This window comes from Lepisma saccharinum, chromosome 17 (genome assembly GCF_977018435.1).
Source record: "Lepisma saccharinum chromosome 17, izLepSacc3.1, whole genome shotgun sequence".
Lineage (NCBI taxonomy): Eukaryota > Metazoa > Arthropoda > Insecta > Zygentoma > Lepismatidae > Lepisma > Lepisma saccharinum.
Genome location: NC_139245.1, coordinates 13109017 through 13135616, shown reverse-complemented (window position 1 = coordinate 13135616; position 26600 = coordinate 13109017). Strand labels below are relative to the sequence as shown.

The 26600-nt window shown below is 41.0% G+C and overlaps 1 protein-coding gene across 1 annotated transcript in view; it reads left to right on the top strand.

The window, feature by feature from the left end:
• The first annotated feature begins 47 nt into the window (after positions 1–47).
• LOC146001525 (translin-associated factor X-interacting protein 1-like) overlaps positions 48–26600 on the top strand; it is a 64685-nt gene continuing 38132 nt past the window's right edge. Inside the window, exons 1-6 of the mRNA XM_083138939.1 lie at positions 48–171; positions 3357–3510; positions 5461–5769; positions 7287–7451; positions 9009–9205; positions 18706–18881. Of these exons, the coding sequence (XP_082995065.1) occupies positions 122–171; positions 3357–3510; positions 5461–5769; positions 7287–7451; positions 9009–9205; positions 18706–18881 (1051 nt within the window). The 5' untranslated portion in view covers positions 48–121. The remainder of the gene's footprint in view (positions 172–3356; positions 3511–5460; positions 5770–7286; positions 7452–9008; positions 9206–18705; positions 18882–26600) is intronic.

Sequence of the window (26600 nt, the reverse complement as noted above, 5' to 3'; positions counted from 1 at the left end):
AGTCTCCTGTGTAGATGGCAGGCTTTGCTAATTGTTACTATGGAAACAAACGCTACGCTACGTAGACCAAACCTCAGCTGACAGCTGACGAAAGACTTCAATGTCGCACAATTAAAAGAATATGGAAAGCAAAGTTTCAAAAGCAAGAAATGAGAACAACGTCCCCACAACGTAAGTCAGTGGAAATGTATAAGGAAATGTAGTGTGCTGCCAGGAATGGAATAATACGTCACCATCATCACGTGTGACTGATGTTTTTACCATGAATTATACGAATTATCACGTTCTTGTAAACGTTTTCTTCGGGTAGAAGAATGTCGTCAGTTTTGGGTTCAAAGACACAACAGGGACAAGATAGAATTGCAAAAATTTCAAGTTGTTGCTCTTTCGGAGATCTTTCTTAATGACATTTTCGAATTCTAAAATGTAGTATAATAATATTGTGAACTCGTAACACTACAAATATACCCCTTTCCCTATACATCTCTTAGAATCTGCTATCAACACCCCACAAATTTCACATCGTTGACTCATCTTCTTTACAGTCATTTACACAAGGTGACTCTTCTCGAGACTTAGTATACAACCGTCCAAAGGCCATGGACCTAACCTACAAAATAGAATCGTCCAAAATTTTTGACAGGCTTAAACAAGTCTAAAATTCAGTTATTAGCTCTTGTATTGTGCCTTTATTCGTACATAAAGGGCTTTGGGGAGAGTGGGGTATGAAAAATGCTGCTACCTCAATGGTAGTGTCCTAGTCTTGTAATCAAGGGGTCCCGGGTTCAATACCCGGTGGAGGCACATAGTGGTTCGGATCCCACTTTAAACTGTAGGTCCAGTCCCGATTAGCCTCACTGTGCATAAAGTGGACTTAAAACACCAAATCAATCCAAGCCAATCAAGCTACTACCTCAAATTTTATATAAAGCTTAATTAAATCTAATTTATGACTGAAGATTATGAATCGGCATAGTCAGAGAAAACAGAGTCCAATTTATAAATTTGGCAACGAGAAACAATAATTCATGAAAATCATTGAACAAAAAGCGACTTATAGTATATGCTCCATGCACACAAAAATCAGAGACCGAGCACTACCAGTGCTTTATGAAAATGATTGAACAATTTATATTTCTATGGTCTTGAACGTTGGAAGCATGATTTCTTTTCTGTTACACTTCCTAGAATCCCGTGTAAGAGTGGAGAACATCTCTATGTTCAGGGGAAAATCAGGACTTAGAAAGCTGAAGCAAAACTTTGAAGACAAGAACAAAGGTGCTTTTTCTTTTTGTTTGAGCCGAGCTTTCATTTCATTGTGTGGGGTAGTACGCACTTTCATAGCTCAATAGAGAGATTATACCGGTAAACTTTACTGAGTAAAGATTTATAAACATATTCAAATTGCATAAACAGTAGATAGAGTTGATACATAGAATGTATGCTCAAATAGAAAGTGAATGCCACTCCGCTTGGACAGATAGCAAGGAAGCGGAGTTTCAGCAAGTTCTGAACCCATCAGACTATCAATGACAACATATTTCCAGTTCTCTAGGATTAACTTCTGTTGAATCCTGTAAAATGTCATTTGAATCCCTAACAATTTGACTGGAGCATCGATTTTCCGACAACTTAACAACCTTGTCATTATTGCTACATTTTATTATATTAGATATGACATTAGACAGTCAAAAAAGCACAACGTTTTTTCAGTTATTATTATTTGAACATTTTTTAAAATGAGATTGAACTGTGGTACTTCTTGGACGGATAAAATAATTTAAATATAGGAAATGATAGAGTTGTACAGTCATGGACACTTCTGGGTTGTAACGATTCCATGGAAAGTTATTGGAATTGTTATAACCCAGAAGTGTCCGTGACTGTACATGTATTTTATGTTTTGTTTTTTTAATCAAGGCGATCCGGGTTCGATCATTGGAAGAGACACATTGTAGTGGTTCTACCGATTCCACTTAAAAGGGTAGATCTAGTCTCCATTAGCCTATCTAAGCGGAAAATAAATTTAAAACAAATTTTTAAAAGACTTGTGTTTCTTGTAGAAATGTTAAGAAAAGCTGAGACTTCCTCTGAACTATGATACATCCTCTGCAATATTACCGTCCAGCAATGCACGACGAATGCTATTGAGAAGCTATTCAGAACGTTGATTGCGGTTAATAATGTCAGGCAGTGTTCTAAAAAAATAGAGTTCCATAGAAGGAAGTAGTTGGAATAAATACTGAGAAGTTTTTCTGAGATCCGCAATGACTGCCTTTGGTATGAACATTCCAAGTCCTTTTTTTATCAAGATAAATTAAATAACTTTGTGTGAAATAAATCATAATAAGGGTGCAGACAAATTTGTGCCTCGTCTACTCTGGTAGAAATACAGGCTAAGCCCATGCTAGTTTGTTAATAAGCATATTTTAGGCAATCGAAAACTCTATTCAAATAAACAAAGAAACTATAAAAGTGAAAATAAACTTACATGTCGGTAGTCAGAACAAGAACAAATTATAGAAAAGTTGTATTAAGATGCAATGAAGATACTTTCATATTATTTTATCATTAAGATTTGAAAAGTTTTTAACAATTTAGCAAACATTAAACTTAGGTATACATTTAAGGTGTTAAGAATTACGGGTTTTATTAATATTATATTCTTATTTTGTCTCGTTTCTGCCTCATTAGACTAATCGCGACGATAAAATGAATGATTTAGATAAAACTGATGGAGGGACATTTACAATGGAGTGTCCTGGCCGTAACACGAATCCAGAACAGTTAATGGTGGGTGAGTCAATAACTCGTTGAGCTCTTCCACCACCGATCAACGTCGTCACCAGTGCCTCGAATCCTAATTTAAACTGTAGGTCTAGTCCCGATTAGCATATCTGTGCATAAAGTGGACTTAAGACAACAACTTAATATAGAACTACTCATAGTTGTGGTTGTGGGGGTCGGATTTCGATCTCGATACCGAAGTCCCCAGGTTCGAGTCACGGTGCAGACGTGGGTATTTTATTAGTGCCCCTTCGTAATCATCCAATCACCACTCATCTTCGTCGATGCAATTACCCAAAAGTGGCAGAAAAGCGACCGTAAAACAACAAAGATACAAATAACAATACGAAATATGACAACTGTGGAACATAAACTGCACTTCCCATTGCGAGCCACTATGATAGCACAATTTTATAAGCAATTACTGTTATTGAGTTAGGTTCGCTTAAGTGGACATGATGCTAATTTAGGTACACAATGGCTGCGTACTGCAAAATCTTCGATTTGCTGTGCAAATGTTAACATGCTTGTATCATTTTATTTACAATAATCAATATTTTTGCATGCAGGAGAAGAGCTTCAGAAGGAACAAAAACATTTGTGCGACAGATATGTGATGACATGGTAGACACAGCCTCCAAATTAAACATCTGCTCTGCTCCGCCAGCAAGGAAGTCAAGATTCGCGGAAGAGAACTTGAACGACGAGAGCCACTTTAAGAAGGTATTTGCAATGTTTCATGTCGCTTTTATGCGCAATCTTAGTCTATGCATGTTGGAATCGTGCTTGTGTGGGCAAAACAACATTCTCAATTGAATGAGTATATGGTGAATCGTATGAATAAAACTGAACGCCGACTATTTCTCAACTTTTTGCAGCATGCACTTATTTTATGTGAATAAAAGGCAGAGAATATGTTCGCGCATTTTCTTTTTCCAGTTAACTTGTGAATGCGGTTTCATTTCTTGCTCTCTGATTGGCTGTTGGAAAGTTACGGTGCTGTGATTGTGAGAATATCTTGTTTGGGCTGTACGTTAGGTTAGGTTAGGTAAGGTTAGATTAGAAAGCAGCAAATTTGCGCTAAAAATAGGAAATAAGACATTCTCACAATCACAGCACCGTAACTTTCCAACAGCCAATCAGAGAGCAAGAAATGAAACCGCATTCACAAGTTGACTGGAAAAAGAATATTCGCGGAGCCCCGGGTTCGAATTCTGACCCCTCATATTTCGTGCCTAAGCAAAGTAGCAGAAAAGCGAAGTAAAATACAGTAAATTTGCAGTTCCGTAATAACTGTACGTAGCTGTCTCAAGACATTTTTTTTTTATTTGAGAAGTGTGATTTCAGTTTGTTTTTATATTCTTTTATATAGGCTATTTTTCATACTTTTATAGTTTATATCCGAGTAAATACTGCTGCATGATGTTTCATTTATAAAATAATACTGTGTAAATAATGTACATACATATAGGATATACATATAATAATAATAAATATTGCAATTTCTTACGAAGTTGCACTTAAGCAATTTACAAATTTGACTTACGTAAAATTCAAGTTACGTAAAGGTTTACGGAACGCATTACTTACGTAACTCGGGGGGTTACTGTAAACCAAATTAACAAATCAGTCAATCATTTTTCCAGGGTGCAACGAGGCATATTTTCCCCCTTAGTAGCTTTACCTCCTTCAAGAAAACAGTTTGAAGTTATCATGTTTCTGGAATGCCCTTATAATAATTATGATAAATCACTGTGAATGAAATAAAATTATTGTGTCAAATAGCTTGACATTCACTTTTCAGGGCATAGCCACCCTCTTTCATCCACTTCCGAACGTTTCATGCCCACAGTGCTTTCCGAAAGGATCATCCGTTTACAAATTTCATTCCAGTGTCCCCGGTGGTGTCATATACACAGGTAGCACGAAATCTTGTGCAAGATTGAGAGAGCTTGTCGAAGCCAGTTGGATATGGCAAGCTTGATATAAACATGATGCAAGCTTAGTGGCGGCGATTAGGGGCGCGAGGGGGGCAGTTGCCTCCCACTTTTCACCACTTTTGCCCCCGCACTATACTAAACCTTATCTAAAAAGGCAAATATACTGTCTTTGCCCCCCCCCCCCAGTTCTGGCACCTTGACCCCCGGTTTTGAAACACAATCGCCGCCACTGTGCAAGCTTGTTTCAAACACGCAGCTTTCTGTGGCAAGTTTGCTGCAATTTTGACAAGCGGTAACTGCAGTCCAGCAGAATTAACTTGAGAGAAATGGCCGCTCTGTGAGTGATGCAACTGCGCTCGAATTGGCTAGAGCGGGGGACTTCCCGCTGTAACGAGCCAACGGAAACTATAGAGTAGAGTTTGTAGAGTTTCCGTTGGCTCGTTACAGCGGGAAGTCCCCGCTGTAGCCAATTCGAGCGCAGTTGCATCACTCACCGAGCGGCCATTTCTCTCAAGTTAATTCTGCTGGACTGTAGTTGACTTGATGCAAATCTGGTGCAAGCTTACCACTTGCTTTTCACTCTACATTGAAAGCTTGTTTCAAGCTTGAAAGAAGCTTACTGTGCTATCTGGGATAGTGGTTCGGATCCCACTTTAAACTTCCAATTCCAGTAGTTCGAGTAGCCTATCTGTGCATGAGGTGGACTTAGAAACAAAAACTCAACTCATTCCAGTGTCGCTCCCCGACTAGGAGGAAATCGGCTTCGCCCAGCCCGAGGCCCCGGTTCGTGTCCCGCGTGGAGGCCTTCGTCGAGAGGGAGCTGCGGAAGACGACCCGCCGTTCCAGCGGTCAGGTCCGTGGTCGGCGCCTGGAGAACCGGCAGTTCGACTGCGACGCTCGTCTGCAAGTCTTCAGGGAGGCCTTGGCGGCAGTCATCTACGGCTTCACGACGCTCCAGCCCATCCTCACGCAGATACGGGATGCTTACGAGGCTGCGATCAAGGTTCGCGACGACAGAATCCAAGATGCGAATGCAGTTAAGGTGAGTTTAGCTGCCAGTCATACAGAGTGTCCCAATAGTATGTAGCGGTTTTCAAACCCATTTAGTGAGAAAGTAGTTTGCACGAAAAAATAAAAAAAGTAACCTATTAGAAGGACCTGTATTTGCAGTTTAGTTTTCAGGTTTCACTTTTTGATATGACATCATTTAAGTGGTCAACAAGGCGGCGAACACATTCAGTCAATCTGTGGACAAAATCACCCATGACTCGCTCCAGTAAAGTAATATTTATTGCCCTCACCACAACAAGAATGCGTAATTTGACATCAAACAACTTAGACTGAACAGCTTAGAATTTGAGCTTTCTGCGCGTAATTTGACAACAGACCACTTGGACTGAACATCTTGGAATCTGAGCCTTGTGCGCGTAATCCCACACAACAGACAACTTGGATCGAACAGCTTAGAATTTGAGCCTTCTGCGCTTATTTGACAACAGACAACTTAGACTGAACACCTTACAATTTGGGCCTTCTGCCCTCACCATGACAAGAATGAGTACTTTAGTATTATACGGACTAACTGATTTCAGACCGCCTCGCCACATATAAAACCTAACCTAACCTAACCTAGCCTTGCCTAACCTAACAAACAAACGAAAAAGGCGTTGTATTGAACGCCTGACCTTGAGCAAAATGAGGTAGTCCGTACAATACAAAAGTACCCGAGAATGCGTTCCTTTAGCTGTTGGATAATACATAGTTTGGTTGAGTGGTGTGCGACCTTGAACTGCGTGCCATTTGAGACAAAACGCAACTCCTGTGGGTCCAACAAATCCAACCTCCCATCACTACTGACTGCCACATGCAGGTTATTGCTGGAAGCGTCGCTGTTATCACAAATGATCGAAAACATATTCGCAGCCAGCGAAGAAAAACCTATTATAACATCACCGAACTTGACTGGAGCGAGTCATGGTGTATTTGGTCCGCAGATGAACTGAATGAGTTCGCCGCCGGGTGACCACTTAACTGATGTCATATACAAAAACGGAAACCTATCTGTAAACTAAACTGGACATACAGAGTTTCATATTGTATTACTTTCTTCTTGTCTCCTGCAATCTACTTTCTCACTAAATTGGCTCGAAAATCGTCACATTCTATTGGGACACCTGTGTCTGGCTGAAATCTGTTTGATGAGCTCCTTTTATCATTGTCCATTGTCTGCTTATATCTTTTACTTAGTTATTTCACAAATGCTTAGTTACTTACTAAACATTTGTGAAATTTTTTTAAAAAAATCTCCCTTGCAGTTTCCTACGGAATCAGAGCCAGAGACTGGACTACAATCAAGAGCTCAAATTATAAAAATAATGAAATCCAATTAGTTTTATTTGCATGAAGCTCACGAATACTCTTCACCATTAATTGACGGTCTCTAGCTCTGACTCTAACCGGATCCAGGCTCAAACCTGGCCCTGTTCACCTCACAAGCTAAACTTTTCCAATAATGTTCTCCAAGTGACAAGAAGGTTGATTTTATCCACTCCTTTCCAGTCCACTCTAATGGGGTTGGAAACCCAATGCGAGGATCGATTGTCTGAAATTCGACTTCGAAACCACCAAGAGATGGAAAATCTGAAGAAAGAGCGCCTGGAGTTGTTGTTAACGGTTAAAAATCTTCAAGAAGAGCTGAAGACTTCAAAGTCAATCAATGAGAAGGTAAGACCACAGAGTAAGTAAATTACTTACTCTGTGGTAAGACTAAATATTTAACTATCTTCATGAGAGGAAGAAACACTATGCCTTCATGTAGAATAACTTCGACGAGATACAACTAGATTGAATGGCTTGAAGTTTGAGCTCTATGTTCGTAATTTGGCAAGAGACAAATTACATTGAACGGCTTATAATGTGATCCTTCTGTGCGTAATGTGACAAGAGAAAACTTAGATTGAATAGCTTACATCTTGAGCTTTCTGTGCCTAATTTGACAAAGGTCAACTTACATTGAACCGCTTAGAATTGGGCCCCTCCATGTGTAATTTGACAAGGGAAAACTTCGATTGAAAGACTTAGAATTTAGCAAGGGACAACTTACATTGAACGGCTTAGAATTTGAGCCCTCCGTGTGTAATTTGACAAGAGACAACCTCGAGTGAATGAATTATATTTTGAACCCTCTGTGCATAATTTGACAAGAGGCCACTTAGATTGAACGGCTGAGAACTTTCCGTGATTTTGAGCTTTTTGAGCTTTCCGTGTGTAACTTAACAAGAGGCAACTTATATTGAACGGGTTAGAATTTGAGCCCTCAGTGCGTAATTTAACAAGGGACAACTTCGATTGAACGGCTTAAATTTTTAGCCCCTGCGCGTAGTATGACAAGGGACAACTTCGAATTTGAGCCATCTATGGCAAGAAGCAACTAAGATTGAACGGCTAAGAATTTTGAGCCTCCTGTGCGTAATTTATAAAGAGGCAACGTAGATTGAACGATTTAGAATTTACCTGCGAACTTTGACAAGGGACAACTTACGTAGATTGAACGGGTTACATTTTATATCCTCTGTGCGTAATTTGATAGAAGGCCACTTGGATTGAATGGCTTATATTTTGAGTTGTCTGTGCTTATATTCTCATGAATACCTTGGACTGCATGACTTGGGTCACTTTTACATAAGATGCTTCAGATTGATCTGATTAGAATTTGAGAACTCTGTGCGTAATTTGACAAGAAATTGAGGACTAAAAGTGGTAAACGTTGTAAGTGCCAAAAGCGAAAGTGTTGGGAAATCGCATCGTTCCGCACATCAGCCCGTAAGAGCGTGCACACTAGTGACCTCTTTACACGCCCTTTGAACTACTTAGAGGGCTACCAGCCACATTTCACGTTTACCACATTATAAAGCATGGCACATTTCACAGTTTAACGTGGAAAACGGTGTTTAAATTATTGTGGCACTTACAGCGTTTACCAATTTTAGTCTTCAATTCACTTAGATCGAACTCTGATAATGGAAAATTTATTGAACGACTATTTGAGCCCACTGTGCATGCTTCGAGAAGAGAGCATTTAGATTGAAAGACGTTGAATTTTAGTCCAACGTATTTTATCCATAGACAAGTATACGTAGGCTGAAGTGCTTAAATTTGGAACCTAATGTGCGCACATTGATTAGACAACCTTCAGTTAAGTGGTTTAAAAGTTTAGGCGTCTATGGGTCGAAATGGTTCACGTTGATAGATTTTATTATCGATGTGTCATCGTTCTTACAGCTAAAGAATGGGATGACCGAAGAACACAAGAAGTTCATGGACGCCGTCGATTCCAGGCGCCTGGTGTTGATGGAACTCGCGGACGTTCGACACCAAATGGAGAGCATAATGCATCAGAAGGACCAGTCGGGCAGTGTGAAACTGAACATGCCGAAAGAAGATCCTGTTATTTTGAAGATAGCGTTGGAGAAATGCAGGTATGATATCTACATGTATAGTGGAACCACAAGCCAAAAAGCCTGCGCAAACCGTACCTCCCGCGTGGAGGGGAGGGGCAGAGTGGAGCATGCTTCCTTATGGCCAGAGCTGAACGGAAGAAGTGGGAGGTGCGCGGAGACTTTTCGCCGAAGGTTCTTTGTTTGTGGTCGCTCCATAGCTAGAATCTCAACTTTTGTAAAACAGTTCTGAAAAACAAGCATAAATATTTCTGAATATTCTGAAAATAAGAATATAGGGTGTTTTTTTTTTTTAGAGTGATAGAACTTTCAATTGAAATAAAACGCACAAAAAAATAAGTTTGAAGCCAATTGTGTTTTCATTTGAAAGATAACTTTCTGGCATTTACTTTTTGAAAATAATTTCCGGCATATGTCCACCACGACTAGCTGTGATGAACCGGATTCGATCAGTTTAATTTTGAACCACTTTTTCAAGTAATTGGGGACGCATGTCGTTAATAACACGAGTTATGTTGACTTCCAAAGCGTCAATTGTTGCTGGTTTATCAGCATAAACCAGAGACTTTAGATATCCCAAAGAAAATAATCCAGTGGCGTTAGGTCCCATGATCTTGTGAGGCCAATTCACTGACAGCACCGATATTTCCGAAGTGCTCTATACGTTTGGCGAACAGAACATTGATTTTGGAAATATATTTCCACAATTTGTAAACGTTGTTGCGGCGTCAGTCTTTCCATGATCATTTGCCAATGCTCACTGATATGAAATGACAAAACAACATGTCATCAAAACAAAACAAATGACAGCTATCCCTATCGAAAGTTCTATCACTCTTAAAAAAAACACCCTTTACATAACACACACAAAATGAAATGGTAAGTATGGCAATATTATATGTGGCTGTCTGAAGTCATAATTGATATGTTTGATATTTTTAACAATAGATGTCAGGGGAATTCAGTTTTGTTTTATGTTTACTCTCGAACAGAGAGAGAGAGTGACGCTCAGTCGGTTCGCGAGACAATATGGCCGAGTGTGCGTGGTAATTTCATTCCGTCCATCGCGTTGCATTGCAGCCAGTTTGTATATACATGTAATCTTTTGTTTTAGTCAATATATCTTCGTTATTATCAGTGAGTGTCATTTGCAAACATCCGAGTCGAATCACCTTATGGAATACAATATGGTCCTCCACTCCAGAGGTATGGGTTTGTGATAGCGACACGCAGTAAGTACTATCATTTTCTTTGGCGTGCATCGTACAAATTAGACAGACCCATCTCGGCCCAACAGCCAAGCACATTTTGGTTCATCAGTGGCCACACACAAAACATTCATTTTGGTCCAGTGACCGGACTCATTCATTTTGGTCCTTACCGGCACGGATGTTTCAGCTACGTGACATTCTGTTCAAGTTCAAGGTCAAGTGCTAGTGCAGTGCGGAAACAACAGTTTCTTACAGCAGCCATATTGCCAACAATGCAGCTCCATTGTCGTTCGCAGCAAAGGAATGTAAACATACTTTTCATGCATCATTTTCTTCACGACAACGGCGCAGGAGGTCGGTAAGTATATTTTTCTTTGTCTGGCTCATTTCCTTGCATTTATTTCCTTTAACCTTTCGTGTTCTTCATAAAAATGAGTGAGAGCGAAGTGCAGCAGCGTCTCGTTAGACAACGAGGGACATTAAAAGGAAAAATCACTCGAATGGAAACTTTCGTCAATCAATTCAGTGAAAGTGAAGGAAACATTCAAGAAGTGCGTACTCGTTTCAATGCATTGTCTCGCATTTGGGTGGACATTGAGCAAGTGCAAGATCAGTTAGAAGCTGAAACTGGTTCATCGCAGGATGACGTCAGAGACGAATTGGAAACGGCGTACTACAGGTTGAGTGCCCGGATGCAAGCTTTATTATCGCAGCATGATAAGGTTCAAGCGGAGCATGATGCTGTCAACACATCGCATGTCACAGCAACCCGGCTCAAACTTCCCACAATAGAATTGCCAACGTTTGAGGGTGATTATCGGCACTGGTTGTCCTATGAAGACACTTTCACGTCTTTAATACATAATAACAAAGACATCGCTTCCATTCAGAAGTTTCAGTATCTACGTTCGTCGCTCAAGGGCGAGGCGTACAAGCTCATTCAAAACTTACCCATCACGGAGGCAAACTACGCAGTGGCCTGGAAGTTGTTAGTGAGTAGATATTCAAACAAGAAGCTAATCGCATCATCGTACATTCATGAAATATTGCACATCAAGGCAGTCAGCAAGGAAAGTGCTCAGGAATTGCGTTCCTTTGTGGGATGTGCGACAAGCAACTTGAATGCAGTAAATGCGCTTTACACAGATGTACCTTTGGCGGACATGTTACTCACTCAGCATTTTGTGTCTAAGCTAGATTCAGGAACCAGGAAAGCGTGGGAACTGCAAAATAGTGAAACAGATTTTGTCAGCATAGATGATTTCTTTTCGTTTTTGGAAAGACGATGTCAAGCGCTGGAAAGCATTCAGCCCGCACCAAGTGAAGTAAATAAGCAATCAGTCAAACCTCATCATTACAATGTAAAATCAAACAAGGGTTTTTCGAAATCTTTCATTAGTACCACTAGTGCGAACTCTTGTTTCTTTTGTAAAGAGCCGCATGCTCTCTTTAGGTGTGCATCATTCATCGCCGCGACTAACAAACAGAAGTATGATTGTGTTAGAAGGAATAAACTCTGCACGAACTGCTTATCTCCAAATCACATACTGCGTCTTTGCAAGGCAGGTTCGTGTAAAAAATGTTCACGCAAGCATAACACATTGTTGCATAATGATAGTATATCAAGAACGTCATTTTCCAGCACAGAATCTACGGAAGAAGGCAAGAATGTTAATTCTCAAGTAACGCAAAACGAGAATCAAGATCAAACTCCACAAGCTTCTTATTGTGCACTCAAAGGGCATCATACATCACGCGTGTTACTTTCCACGGCAGTAGTAAAGGTCAAGAATCATGCAGGTCAATGGATATACTGTAGAGCCTTGCTAGACAGTGGATCCCAGAGCCACTTTGCGTCTGAAGAGTTGGTTCAGCGTCTCAAACTGAAGAAACATCCTCAGCATTTACCGATTCAAGGCATAAACAATGCTGAGTCGCAAGCAAACTTCAAGGTGGATATTCAGTTGCAATCTAGAATAAACACATGGCGTTCCAACATTGAATGCTCAATATTGCCGCGGATCACAAGCAACTTACCTTCACATCGAGTCGACCGAGCATCAATCAAAATACCAAAACATGTAACATTGGCAGATCCGACATTTGATGTGCCAGCGAAGATAGATCTTTTGATAGGCACCCAGATCTTCTTCGAAATTCTCAAGCCTGATCGCATAACACGTTCAGCTGATTTGCCGATTCTACAAAACACTGAATTCGGATGGATAGTCGCAGGACGCATTCCACAACAATACAGTGGCAACAATTCATCGATATCATGCTTCCTTCGAACGGAAGAAAGTCTCCACCTACAGCTTCAGCGATTTTGGGACCTTGAGGAGATATATACCAGGCATAGAACAAAGGAAGAAATCAGCTGTGAACGTCACTATTGTGAAAACACGGTGAGGGACGAAACAGGCAAATTCATCGTTAGACTTCCACTCAAGGAAAGTCGAGAAGCATTGGGCGATTCACTTCAACATGCCACCAAGAGATTTCTCCAAATAGAGAAAAGACTTGAGCATCAACCGGAACTAAGGATTCCTTACACAGAATTCATGAATGAATATGAACAGCTAGGTCACATGGTACCTGTAGGACAATTACCGATGTCTCATGACCACAGGGTAGCCTACTATTTGCCACATCACGCAGTAATCAAACCACAGAGTTCCACAACCAAGGTTCGTGTTGTTTTCGACGGATCGGCCAAAACCACAAGTGGCAAAAGCCTCAATGACATATTGATGGTCGGGCCCACCATACAACAAGATTTATTCTCCATCATGACAAGATTTCGCACACATCCTATAGCATTCACAGGAGATGTAGAGAAAATGTATAGAATGATTAAGGTGCAAAAAGATGACAATCCATTACAGCGAATATTGTGGAGAAGCTCCAACAAGCATCCAATAGAAGTTTTTGAGCTACGAACGCTTACATATGGCACAGCTTCGGCATCATTCCTAGCTACTAGATGCTTACAGCAACTGGCAGACAGCGAAATCAGCAGGCATCCTCGCATCAGTAGTATCATCAAGGAAGACATGTTAGTTGATGACGTAGTGAGCGGAGCACAAGACGTAGCTGAAGCATTGCAGATTCAGGCAGAATTAATTAACATTATGCAGCGTGGAGGATTTACTTTGCGTAAATGGTGTTCGAACAGCACGACAGTGCTAGAAGCAATTCCACCAGCCATGCGTGAAATGAAGCTTCCAGTCGAATTTCACGATTCAGAAGTGAAGACTTTAGGCTTATCTTGGGATCCTATTGCAGATAAATTACTGATCAACAGCAAAGCTTCTGAAGTAGCGAATAACGTCGAAATATCAAGCACTAAACGACAGGTAGCATCAGTCGTTGCGTCAATATTTGACCCTTTAGGTCTCATCACTCCAATTGTTATTACATACAAATCATTTCTTCAACAATTGTGGACATGCAATGTTCAGTGGGATGAAGAACTTCCACAAGACCTGAATCAGAAATGGCAACAGTTGCGCAGACAACTCCCTGCAATTAAACACATTGAAGTCAATCGTTTTGTTCTAATTAATGGAACAGTTAGAAATATCCAGATACATGGATTTGCAGATGCATCTCAATATGCTTACGGTGCATGTTTGTATGTGCATTCAACTAACCATAAAGGCGAAACAGCAGTAAATCTACTTTGTGCTAAATCACGAGTAGCGCCAGTCAAGAAGGTGACATTACCTCGTCTTGAATTATGTGCAGCATTACTCCTAGCAAGATTAGTCCACAAGGTATTACCAGTTTTACGTCTGAAGGTAGACGAGATACATCTCTGGTCGGACTCACAAATTGTATTGGCATGGTTAGCAGCACCATCCAACAGATGGAAAACCTTTGTAGCCAATCGGGTAGCAGAGATTCAAGACATCACACAAATTAGCGATTGGAAACATGTTCCTTCAGCAGATAACCCGGCAGACATAATCTCAAGAGGTATTGAACCCACTTCAATACAACATAGCCATTTATGGTGGCATGGGCCACATTGGTTAACAGATACAGAAGATCATTGGCCACTTACGCAGCAGCCAAGGAAAGTAGAAATACCGGAGGGAATAAGCATAACGGCAGTATCAATTTGCCAGAGTTCGCTTGAGCAAACAATCGAACGATTCTCCAAATTATCGAAATTAACTCGAGTGATAGCTTTCTGTCAGCGATTCATACATAACTGCAGAAAGTCCAACAACAAAGTAAAGGGAAGTCTTTCAACAAAGGAAATGCAATCAGCATTGCATACATGCATCAAGACTGTTCAGCTATCAAGCTACAAGTCTGAAATTCAAGATCTTCAACGGCACCAACAAGTTTCAGCCAACAGCACATTGAAGAGCCTGCACCCATTTTTGGACAGCAACAACCTTCTTCGCGTTGGAGGAAGACTCAAGAATAGCAATTTGACGTATGAAACAAAACATCAAATTATTCTACCTTCGAAAGGTCACCTGACACAGCTCATAATAGAAGCGGAACATTTGAGACAGCTTCATGCAGGATCACAGTTATTGTTGTCGTCCCTCAGGCAACAATACTGGATTGTACGAGCAAGGCGTACAATCAAGCAAGTAATTCACAATTGCCTCGCATGTTACAAGTTGAAGGCAACCACGGCCAAGCAACTCATGGGTCAACTTCCGTCACCTAGAGTCACACCGTCAAGACCATTTCTCAACTCTGGTGTAGACTATTGCGGACCTTTTCTGTTGAAATCTCATTCGCCACGCAGCAAGGTTCATCGCAAATCATACGTGGCTTTATTCATTTGTCTAGCCACCAAGGCTATACATTTAGAGCTCGTCTCCGATCTCACCACAGACGCATTTATCGCAGCCCTGCGAAGATTTACATCTCGTAGACGTAAATGTGCCAATCTGTACAGTGACAATGGCAAGAATTTCGTGGGGACAAGAAACGAACTTAAAGAGCTACATAACTTATTTTCGTCACAGGAATTCGCACAAAATATTCATGAGTACGCGAGTTCTGAATCCTTCCAGTGGCATTTCATTCCACCTAACTCACCACATTTCGGAGGAATATGGGAGAGTGGAATACGCTGCATGAAGTATCATTTAGTTAGAGTAGTAGGAAAGTCAACATTGAATTTTGAGGAATTTGCAACTTTGCTCACCCAAATAGAAGCATGCCTAAATTCAAGGCCTCTGACTGTTTTATCCGACGATCCAGAAGATTTAAGTGCTCTCACTCCTGGACATTTTCTCATTGGTTCAGCCCTTACTTCCTTTCCCGAGCCAGACCTCACTGACCTCCCAGGAAATCGACTTTCCAGATGGCAGAGACTCCAAAGCTTTTATCAAAACATTTGGCAGCGATGGTCCAAGGAGTATTTAAACGGTCTTCAACAACGTTCCAAGTGGACTAGCATCCAAGAAAACTTCAAACCAGGTTTGATAGTTGTCATCAAAGACGACCATTTACCTCCCCTATCGTGGAAATTGGGAAGAATCACCAGCGTCCAGCCAGGAAGGGACGGCTTAGTGCGAGTGGCCACAGTGCATACAGCTTCAGGGATCTTCAAGAGATCGATTCACAGACTAGTTCCACTCCCTCAGTGCAATAAGGACGGAGATAAGTGAATTAAGTTGGTCAAACGTTGTTTGACCAAGAGGGGGGAATATGTCTGAAGTCATAATTGATATGTTTGATATTTTTAACAATAGATGTCAGGGGAATTCAGTTTTGTTTTATGTTTACTCTCGAACAGAGAGAGAGAGTGACGCTCAGTCGGTTCGCGAGACAATATGGCCGAGTGTGCGTGGTAATTTCATTCCGTCCATCGCGTTGCATTGCAGCCAGTTTGTATATACATGTAATCTTTTGTTTTAGTCAATATATCTTCGTTATTATCAGTGAGTGTCATTTGCAAACATCCGAGTCGAATCACCTTATGGAATACAATATGGTCCTCCACTCCAGAGGTATGGGTTTGTGATAGCGACACGCAGTAAGTACTATCATTTTCTTTGGCGTGCATCGTACAAATTAGACAGACCCATCTCGGCCCAACAGCCAAGCACATTTTGGTTCATCAGTGGCCACACACAAAACATTCATTTTGGTCCAGTGACCGGACTCAATCAGTGGCGTTGCTGCCTTTATGTTATATAGGCTATGGGATACTGTGTCTCGGCATAGGTGTAGTATGTCTCCACTTTGGAAGAATATAGGCGTGATATGTATGTATGTTTCAAGTTCTTTATTTGTGTATCTTTTCTTCACTTTACTTTCTTGTTAATCACGTCAGGTTAGGTTAGGTTAGGTTGGCTTAGGTAAAGAAAATAGACAAAAAACAAGGTGTGTATGTTTTCTTTACCTTACCTAACCTAACCTAATCTAACCTAACTTAACCTTAACCTAACCTAACCTAATCTAACCTAACTTAACCTTAACCTAACCTTAACCTAACCTAACCTAACCTAACCCAACGTGGTTGACAATGATGTATCGAGAAAAAATGTGGAGACATACTGCCGTGATTAAATGTGCAGACATACTACACCTATATGTACGATGAACGGAAAACGTAACATTCAGCCCCCGGACCCTCCAAGAATTAGTGGCATCACAAGGAATATCCAGGGGTTAAAAGATGCAAGGAAAAGGCTAGAGGAACATTTAGAAAATCAAGTTAAATTCTCAAGTTCTCTGTCATTTATATTGGAAAACAGTTAATACGTACGTACTTGTTCCACTTCTTAATGAGTTCTATAAACACATTCCTGTGTCGATTTTAACCATACTAAAGTTGTTGCTTACCTGTTTTTTTTTTTCTCTTCAGGACACTCACAATCTTCTTTAGCTACAGAAAAGTACTCACTGAAAAAATCTCAACCACCATTTCGTGCATAACCAAACAATATGAGGGGAAAATTCGTGAGAGATATAAAAGGAGGCACTGAAATTTGAAAATTAGTATCGAAAGCACATATATTCATTGTTACTCTGGTTACTTCTTCATTGTTATTAGAAATTTAATTGTTCGATTTGTGATTGTCTCCCCTTGATTGCATACTCATTAACAGTGACGGCGCAAGAAAAATGTAGGTGGAAGCAAAGGACGAAAATATTTTCTGAGGGCAGTCACATTTAGTATATACCTAAATACCACAGAAAAAATGCATACATGGAATAAAGGAGCATTTATTTATCGAGTTCTTCTTGCTTGTTGGGGGCAGTAGAGAGGCGGACGGGTCAAACGGTATGGGATGTAACTCCTGCCACCGTTCTGAGCCAAATGCTATAATATTATTATTGATTCTTCAATATCTCAGATCAACAACTGAAATCATTCCTATGGATAGTATGTTCGACTTTAGAAATACAGTGACATCTTGATTGATTTGCTTTATTTTACTTGGCTTCTTGTGCAACTTTTGGCTAATTTGCGAAGATGGGGATGAGCGATGATATGATGAAATTGATGAATGGACACTCACACAAACATCCATGCCCAGGCCGGAATTCGAACCCGGGTCGCCTGGCATCGTAGCGCGATGTGCTAACCACCCGACAGGAATTTGGCATGTATTTGAATTCTCTCCTTTTCAACGACTTTTCGTAGATTAAGGTTGGGTTGAAAACATTTGATGGTCGAATGATATTTTCTCGCCGACACTGGCGGCGATTAGGGGGGGCGAAGGGGGCCGTTGCCACCCCCCTTTTTGCCACTTTTGTCCCGGCACTATGCTAAATCATATCTGCAAAGGGAAATACACTGTCTTTGCCCCCCCCGAAATAACGTTGTTTCTATATAGTACTTCTAATTTGATTTAATATGTTTTCTTTATTTTTCCGAACACCTCATTATTGCTTGTTTGTTTGATTTGTTGTTTTAAGTACACTTTATGCACAAAAAGGCTAATCGGGATTGGACCTACAGTTTAAAGTGGAATCCGTGCTACAATCAAAGGAACGTTGAAAGTAGCAGGCAAGCATTTTCTTAATCGTTTGATTGAATAATGTTCAGTCGCCAGAGCCTCGTTAGTATGCATGCAATCCAGGGTGAACTACAGAGAGGTTTACATCTAGGTGTCGTCTTCGGGGACCGCTGAACGTAAGCATCGATATTGCGTACAACGTCCATTTCGTTGCACCAGCCTGGCACTGGGACGCACCAGCACTACGCTTGGTGTCAAAACGTGCAGCGAAGAAGGCAGGGATAATGTATATCCTTATAGTTTCAGCAAATATTAAACATACCACACAGCATTACCACTGAGAGAGTTTTTCTTGTCATCTATACAGGGAAGATCTGTCAAATGCCACGAAGAAGTTGAACGAAATGGAGGCTTCCTACACTGAGGTTGTACCGCGAAGAGAGCTTGAATACCTGGAAGCAACACACCACTCCTTTCTCAAGAAGCACAGGCAGTTGCAGAACCAATCCACTGCGATGCAGAAGGACTACGATACTCTTCTTGGTAAGAATTGTTCGAGATGGTACCTGCGTGCGCATAAAGCAACGTTGCCATTATCACAAATTTGCCGCACAACATGACGCGCGGCATGCCACGCGACATGTGCCAATTATTTGTTGAAATGGAAACTGTCTGCAACATGCCGCGGCGCAAGTACCGGGGACAAAATTGCCCCCAAACTATTTTGACGCACAACATGAGCCGCGGACAATGGAAACAGCCTGCAGCAAGTTCCTGGGGCACGGGCATGCGCACTAGAGTAGAAACAGACGACGCGAGTGCAGGACTGTCCTGTTTTTCGTAATCTCTGGTCCAACAAGATTTAATAACAATTCAAAATCACTTGCAGTCATTCTTACAACGTTTTCGTATTCTCTTTGAAGACGTAAGTCTCTCATCAACGAGTTCCGAATTTCTTTTCGCTAGAAAACTTCTAATCCACAATCTAGATCGTTTTCGCCTCTTTTTTAGAAGTTCATGGTACGCGCCTGCCATAACCACAAAACCCGCCATAGTTATATTGTCCATCTTTACAAAAGTTAAATCACCACCAAATTATTACAATACAAGAGAAGAAACACTGAACTACCTAGATACTCTAAAGCACTGCACAACGCTACACTGCGGTCCTGCACTCCAGTGTTGTTGCGGGCGTATTTTGCAGAAGTAGTATTGAATTAGAAACAGTGCACTAAATGATGCGCAATATGCGCCGGCGCATGTTGCGCGTCATAAGTCTGGAACTTGTCAGAATGGAAACGTAGCTTAAGTAGTGAGTCCTTCGAAGTAGGTTAACATTAACTACACTCTGTCATCAGGCACGTATCTAGAAATATTTTTCGGGGGAGGGAGTCCGAACCAAGTGTCTCAAAATAATAATAAATTATAATTATCTTAAATTAATTAAAATATTCAAATTTATTAATGTAAAATTTTTATTACATGAATAGGTAACAAGACGGTATAGGTAAGGATAGTGATATAAGAGCAGGTATTCATTATCTAGCTTACGTATAGCAAAGGTCGGCAAAATTTGTAAAAAAAACTGCCCTGGCAAAGAAATTTATGTCAAATAGATGAAGAATTGGATATTTTTTTAATATAAAAATAAGAAAGGATGTTAGATCTAGTTGACGAGAAGTAAAGTTCTGGTAATATTTTATGCATATTAGTAATAAATCTTCTTTGGTACTGTCATTGAAAGTCGTATGACCCCAATATAATCCTTGCCTTCCTATAAGTTTGGCGGAAATAAATAACTCTCGAATAAACAAGTATATTTTCATTATTTAATTTTAGTTATTTTATTATTTCACTATTTTAATTGTTTAATTTTAATACTTAGTAAGTCTTTCGTGGGGGTCCGGACCCCCTGGACCCCTCCCCTTGTCCCGCGATTCTCTGGAACGACCGAACGAAAACAGGTTCTCTGCGCAAGTAGGACTCGAGAGTGCTCGACCAATGAAAGTATGAGAGGGGAAGTGTGTGTATGTAGAGGAAAATGAGGCTGAAACTACCAGCCGTTTGCAGCAGCGCACACTTCTTTGCTCCGCTCATTCACTTTCTCCCCTTCTCTGACGTTATGCGCGGCCTTGCTACACAGATCACGAGAGAGTGTAGGTTTTGAGATACTTATAAACCCACGGTAGAAAGCAGAAGCACTACAAAACTTGTAGAGCTCGTACAGTGGAAAGAGCAACGAAAGGCAATATATCGAGCAATATACAAGGTAACCAAAAAAGTTCTTGCCGTTTTTGACGTCCCATTAATCATGCGCTCACAGAGAGGAAACGAAATGACACACGTGCCTGCCAAGCGATCGGGAGTTAGTCTGACCATCGACTGTCAGTAATACAGGCACGTTGCGCACACACAGCAGTCATAGTTCGTCCAGTGTCGAAGAGAAATGGAGGTATCGCGTGTGTTTGGTGTATGACTTTAAAGTGGGCCTGTGAGCTGCCGCATCAAGTCGCCTCATTTGCCAGTCATTTGGGGAGAATGCCGTGAACGAACGCACTGCCAGGCAGTGGTTCCAGAAATTCCGTTCGGGAGATGTGAGCCTTTCGGATGAACTCGCAATGGACGACCACATGTGTTGGATGACGAGGCAATGAAAGCAGCCATCAAGGAGGACAGTGGTCTAACCTGTGATGAACTTGCCGAAATGTTCTATGTTTCCGCTGAAACAGTCAGACTGCACCTGCATGGGATAGGGAAGTCATACAAGTTAAGCAAGTGGGTACCCCACACATTGTCGGCAGCCAACAAGGAACAACGAGTAACAGCCTGTTTGTCCTTGCTCACTCGGCACCTGAACACACCCATATTTGATCGTTTGCTCACTGGTGACGAACAGTAGGTCCTCTATGACACTCCCAAGCGTACCGGACATTGGTTGTCGCCACGTGACCCTGTTCCTCACACCTCAAGACCACCTCTGCACCCACGAAAGGTTATGCTCTCTATGGTGGAATTGTCGGCAAGTGGTGCATTATGAGCTCCTTCCACCTGGTCAGACCATCACTGCTGACCTCTACTCTCAGCAGTTGCAAAGTGTGCACCGTGCATTGCGGAAGAAGGAGCCGGCATTGGTGAATCGCAAGGGTGTGCTGTTCCTGCACGACAATGCCAAGCCACATGTGGCAAAGAGGACCCGGGAGACCCTTCAGCAACTTGGCTGGGAAACACTGTGCCATCCACCATATTCACCGGACCTTGCACCAACAGATTACCACCCATTTCATTCCCTCGACAACCACCTCCGTGGGAGATTCTTCGCAAATGAGGGAGACCTGCGGAACGCACTCACGGACTTCTTTGCATCCAAGCCCGCCGAGTTTTATCACCAGGGTATTGTGCAGCTGCAGGAACGTTGGCAAAAGGTGTTGGATGCTGATGGAGATTACTTCTAAACCTAAAGGTACGTACCGTCCACTGTATTGCTCTTTGTTCATCACTGCTCTAGAACAGCAAGAACGTTTTTGGTTACCTTGTATATATTTAAAAATATAAATATGCATGATATAATATATAGAATGTATTCAAATGTATTAAATATATTTAATGGGTTTGTTAGGTGTAGTCAATAGGATATACATAAATACATATTTAGAGAAAAAATAGAAATTTGTGTTACGAACAGGGGTCTTGGTCGCGAATTCCGGGCTTTTTGAGTGTCCCTTCGTTAATTTCATCATAAGCGACGCTAAATAAAAATAGAATTATTTCAAATTAATGGAAATGGAACAAGAGTCACTAAGGACACATTGTCCCAAAATGTAGGGCACAATCATTCACAGTATATAATATATATTACTAGGAAATTATTCGTTGTCACATTTGTTTTATTTTACTCCACTTTTCTGCCACTTGTGGCTAATCGCGAAGATGAGGATGAACCATGATAAGATGAAATTGGTGAAAAGACAATCACAAGTACACATGGACAGGACACAACACAAGTTTTATAGAGGATTATACTGAATGTAAGTTCGGACGCCAGATCCTCGTTAGTCTGCAAACTGCCGTCCAGGCTGTACCACGAGATGTTAGCGATTTTACTGTTGAGTCAGCAGAACGTGTCTGATCACGTTGAAGACATCGGAAGCGGTGGGGGGAGGGGGTCAATGGATTTGTCACGTTGTTTTTTTGATGTATGCTAACCTAACACGTGCGTATGTTTGTGTGTGTGTGTGTGTCTTTGGAGGAAATGCGCGCGCAACCATTGCGTATGATGCAAACACATGAAGAAATGATTTAAAGATGGCGCCGAAGGTGTTGTACCCCTAAAGTTTAGCGGCTAAGGTTATTGCTCTGTAAAACAAGAGGCGTCGAGGGTTCGATTCCTGGTAGTCAATATTGATTGATTGATAGATTGAGTTATTTTTTTTTAAAGTCCGTTTTATGCACGGCAAAACTAATCAGGATTGGAGCTACAGTTGAAAAGTGGTGATTCGGACCACTATGTGCCTCCACCGAGTATCGAACCTGGGACCCCTTGATTACAAGGCGACGATGTCAATATTGAATGGTCTCGATTAGCCTGTGTGTGTGAATAAAGGCAACAATATGGTTGAGTTCGAAAATCGAGTTGGGTTAGTGGTTAATGTTGTCAACTGGCAATGAAGAGGTCGCGGGTTCGATTTCTTAGGTAGTTAAATTAGGCCAATTGTTTAGTCCCGCCATTATAGGTCCCCGATTAGTCCATCTGTGCATAAATAGTGTTCGAATAAAATCAATATGGCGGCTTTGGGTTAGTGGTTATTGTTGTCGCCTGGTAATGAAGAGGTCGCGGGTTCGATTCTCTAGGTAGTTAAATGAGGCCGATTGTTTTGTCCCGCCATTATAGGTCCCGATTAGTCCATCTGTGCATAAATAGTATTTGAATAAAATCAATATGGCGGCCGCGTTTTGTGTTTAGCGGCGGCGGCGGCGGCGACCGGGGCGCGGCGCGGCGCGGGGCGGAGCGGGGCGGCGCGGCGCGGGCGCGGGGGGTGTTTTTTATTCCGCGAGATGTTTCAACCAAGTGGTTGAGGGTTCGATTCCCAATGTTGGTGAAAATTGGATATTCAATTGTATTTGTTTAAAAGTTCCGATTAGCTTTTTGTGCACAAAGAGAAAATGAACTAATTGGAAATAGGATGTTTATGCTGTAATGAAAAGGTCCCCGGGGTTCGATTCACAATGTCAAATTGGCTGATAATGATGTTGTTTTTTTTTTTTAAAAAAAAGAAGTGTGTTGAGTCCCCATTAGTATTTAGGCAGGAACAGATATTAAAAATCAAAACAAAATGCCTTTTGATTACAACGCAAAGACTTTACCGCTAATGTATAAAGATAAATTAGAATCTGTTGTTTTGCCGTGTGGGGCTCCAGTACCGATTAACTTAAATGCATAAAGAGTAGGTAAAATAAGCAAGATGGCCGTCACTATTGTTTTGTGATCAAAGAGGAGTCACAGGTTCGATTCAATCAAAGCAGGCAAGATTCTATGTTTCAATTCCATGTAAAAGTCTAAAGTTATGTTTCGATTAACCTCAATGCATAAAGAGGAATTAAACAAAAACAAGCAAAATGGCGACAGATGTGATAAAAGAAAAAATGGAATTAGTTTTTTATAGTGACAAGAAAAAATAACGAATCATTGTTAGAAATAGAATGAAAATAAAGATACTTGCCTTTGCGTGTCCAGCGCTGTGCAGAAAAGCTCTCATGCTTTATCTCCGACAAGTCCACAATACACTTTTTTTTTATTGTATAGTTAATTATTAATGTTGTTATTAACACAGATTCTTACCAGTGTGAAGAAAAGCTCTCATGCTTTATCTCCGACAAATCCACAATACACACTTTTTCATTATATAGTTAATTATTAATGTTGTTATTAACACCGAGTTTTACCAGTGTGAAGAAAAGCTCTCATGCTTTATCTTCGACAAGTCCACAATACACACTTTTTCATTATATAGTTAATTATTAATGTTGTAATTAACGATTGTTACCAGTAAAAATATAAACCATGAGGATTTTTAAAGGGGTGATAAGTGAAAAAAGCCAAGACATATATTTTATCCCTGTTTATTACCAATATTTACAAAATTCAAAAGAGACGCACACACACACACACACACACACACACATACATATGTAAAATGTTTATATTGTGTCACCAGTTTATCAGCATGTTATTTAACAAGTTTTTATTCTTCAAGTTTGTTCACTCACCCACATAAGGAATTGTGTCACTATCATATCCATTTTCTGCTGCAACCACTGAATTAAAATGTTTCACTATTTTTTCCACAAGCATGTTCTCGCAAAAAACAAACACTTCTTTGGAAAGTCTTTTCCCGTCGATGTTTTGTATAGACAAAGGCTCAGGTTTTGTACATCCATGTAGATGGGAAAGCACAAACTTCTCCTTATTACATGCATGGACAGGGGAAATATCTGTGCAACCGAAACATTGTTCGCGAAGGTCGAGAATGCAAGATTCCACACAGTTTCCAAAATATGATTTCAGATACGGCGACACTGTTTCACACATAACTTTCGCATGCTCGATGCACACTGTTACGGGCTGCTAATTTAATAAATAACTAATTAACTCAATTGACTCAACTGAACTGAGCTTAGCAACGCAACATCGAAGAATCTCTCGCCTCACCTGCTGGGCGAATTAAACATTACATGAAATATAATACGGTCAGGATAAGTGCCTAACAGTCGGAGTTACCAAGAATAAACCTAGGAGGATTTGATTTTAAATACCTGAAATGACGTTACATAATACTACGGTGTTTCTGAATATACACATATATTAAAGCACATATAAATAGACAGTACATCTTGCCCTCTTTCACTCTATCTCACATTCATTCTCTCATTCCATGGCATATTGCGACAATATGACAAATACAAAGGTTAGATTAATTACTACTTTGACCATACTCTTGCTATGTCTTGGCTACATTGCCTATTACAATTTATCTTTTAGGATTTTAAGTATAAAGTGAATAATTGTTCCTTGTGCGAACCCCTTCTATCTTTTCTGAAGGTATAAATATATTTCAATGAACTTTTGTTTGCTGTTAACATAAACTCTCATCTTTAAATTGATTGTCCGCCGGAAAACAGATGCCTAGGGATGCCATAGCACTGATTTAAGTTATGCAATGATTTGATTCACGCAGATTCGCGGTAGATAGTCGTCATCTTTCTCACACACGCACATGGTTGGATCTTACCTTAGCTGCATTCCCTCTGACCTGGGTTGGGTGAAAGTGGTCCTACAGTTCTGGAAGACATCTGCACTCCAGGGTTGCACTTCGCGGTTATCCTGGTAGGCGAAAGTGGATCGGTCGGCGGCTCCATCTGGCCTCATCGGATCCTGGCTTCACTCGTTCACTGTCGACTCCATACGACAACTTGCGCAATAATAGGTCAGTTCTTCGCGGTCACTCGTAAGTACAGATACGTGACTTGGGCGATGAGACGAACGTACGCGATGAGCCATTCGCGGTTTCACATGGATATCAAATGTTATTAACTTTCACTACTTTGGACGTTGTTTCGGACGATTGACACGGGTGGACGTGTCTGGCGTTATTCTCACATAACCACACGTATGTGCACGGATGCGTTGACGGTGAAGGGGAGGACGACCCCCTGGTTCTATATTCTGCTCTACTCCATGGCTCTGAAACACTCACTCGAAGAAAAACAAATCCAGACCTCGAGTCTGCTTGCAACTCGCAGCTCGGTCGTGCATAGCTCACACTCCGGTGGCGATTGTAGGCAAAACTGTGCAAAACTGTGTCTCGCTATTCTAAATCATCCCTTTTATTCCAGATTTGAACGAGGTGACGCGCTACCCTCTATGATCAGGTGCTTGTTTATTGTTTCTGGTGCTTTGACCGTTGTCCTCCTATCTTGGCCAATGCTCACTCAGGTCCTTAACCTCTGGCAGCAGCTCCTCGCGCAGAGATTAGGCTAACTCTTCCTCTTTTGTATTCAGTCACGAAAACCAAAGACAACTCGGCAGGGTAGCTTCTCCCTTTCAATCCGGCGATGAATCTTTAATAATTCATAACTCCCGTAGTTCTGTTCTGATTAGGCTCAAATCTTGGAATCAGTACTTTCAAGATGTGGTCTTCCGCTGGTGAAAATCTCATCCAATTCGGTCCATTGGTTTAGAAGTTGCATTTTTCTTGATATTCCCAT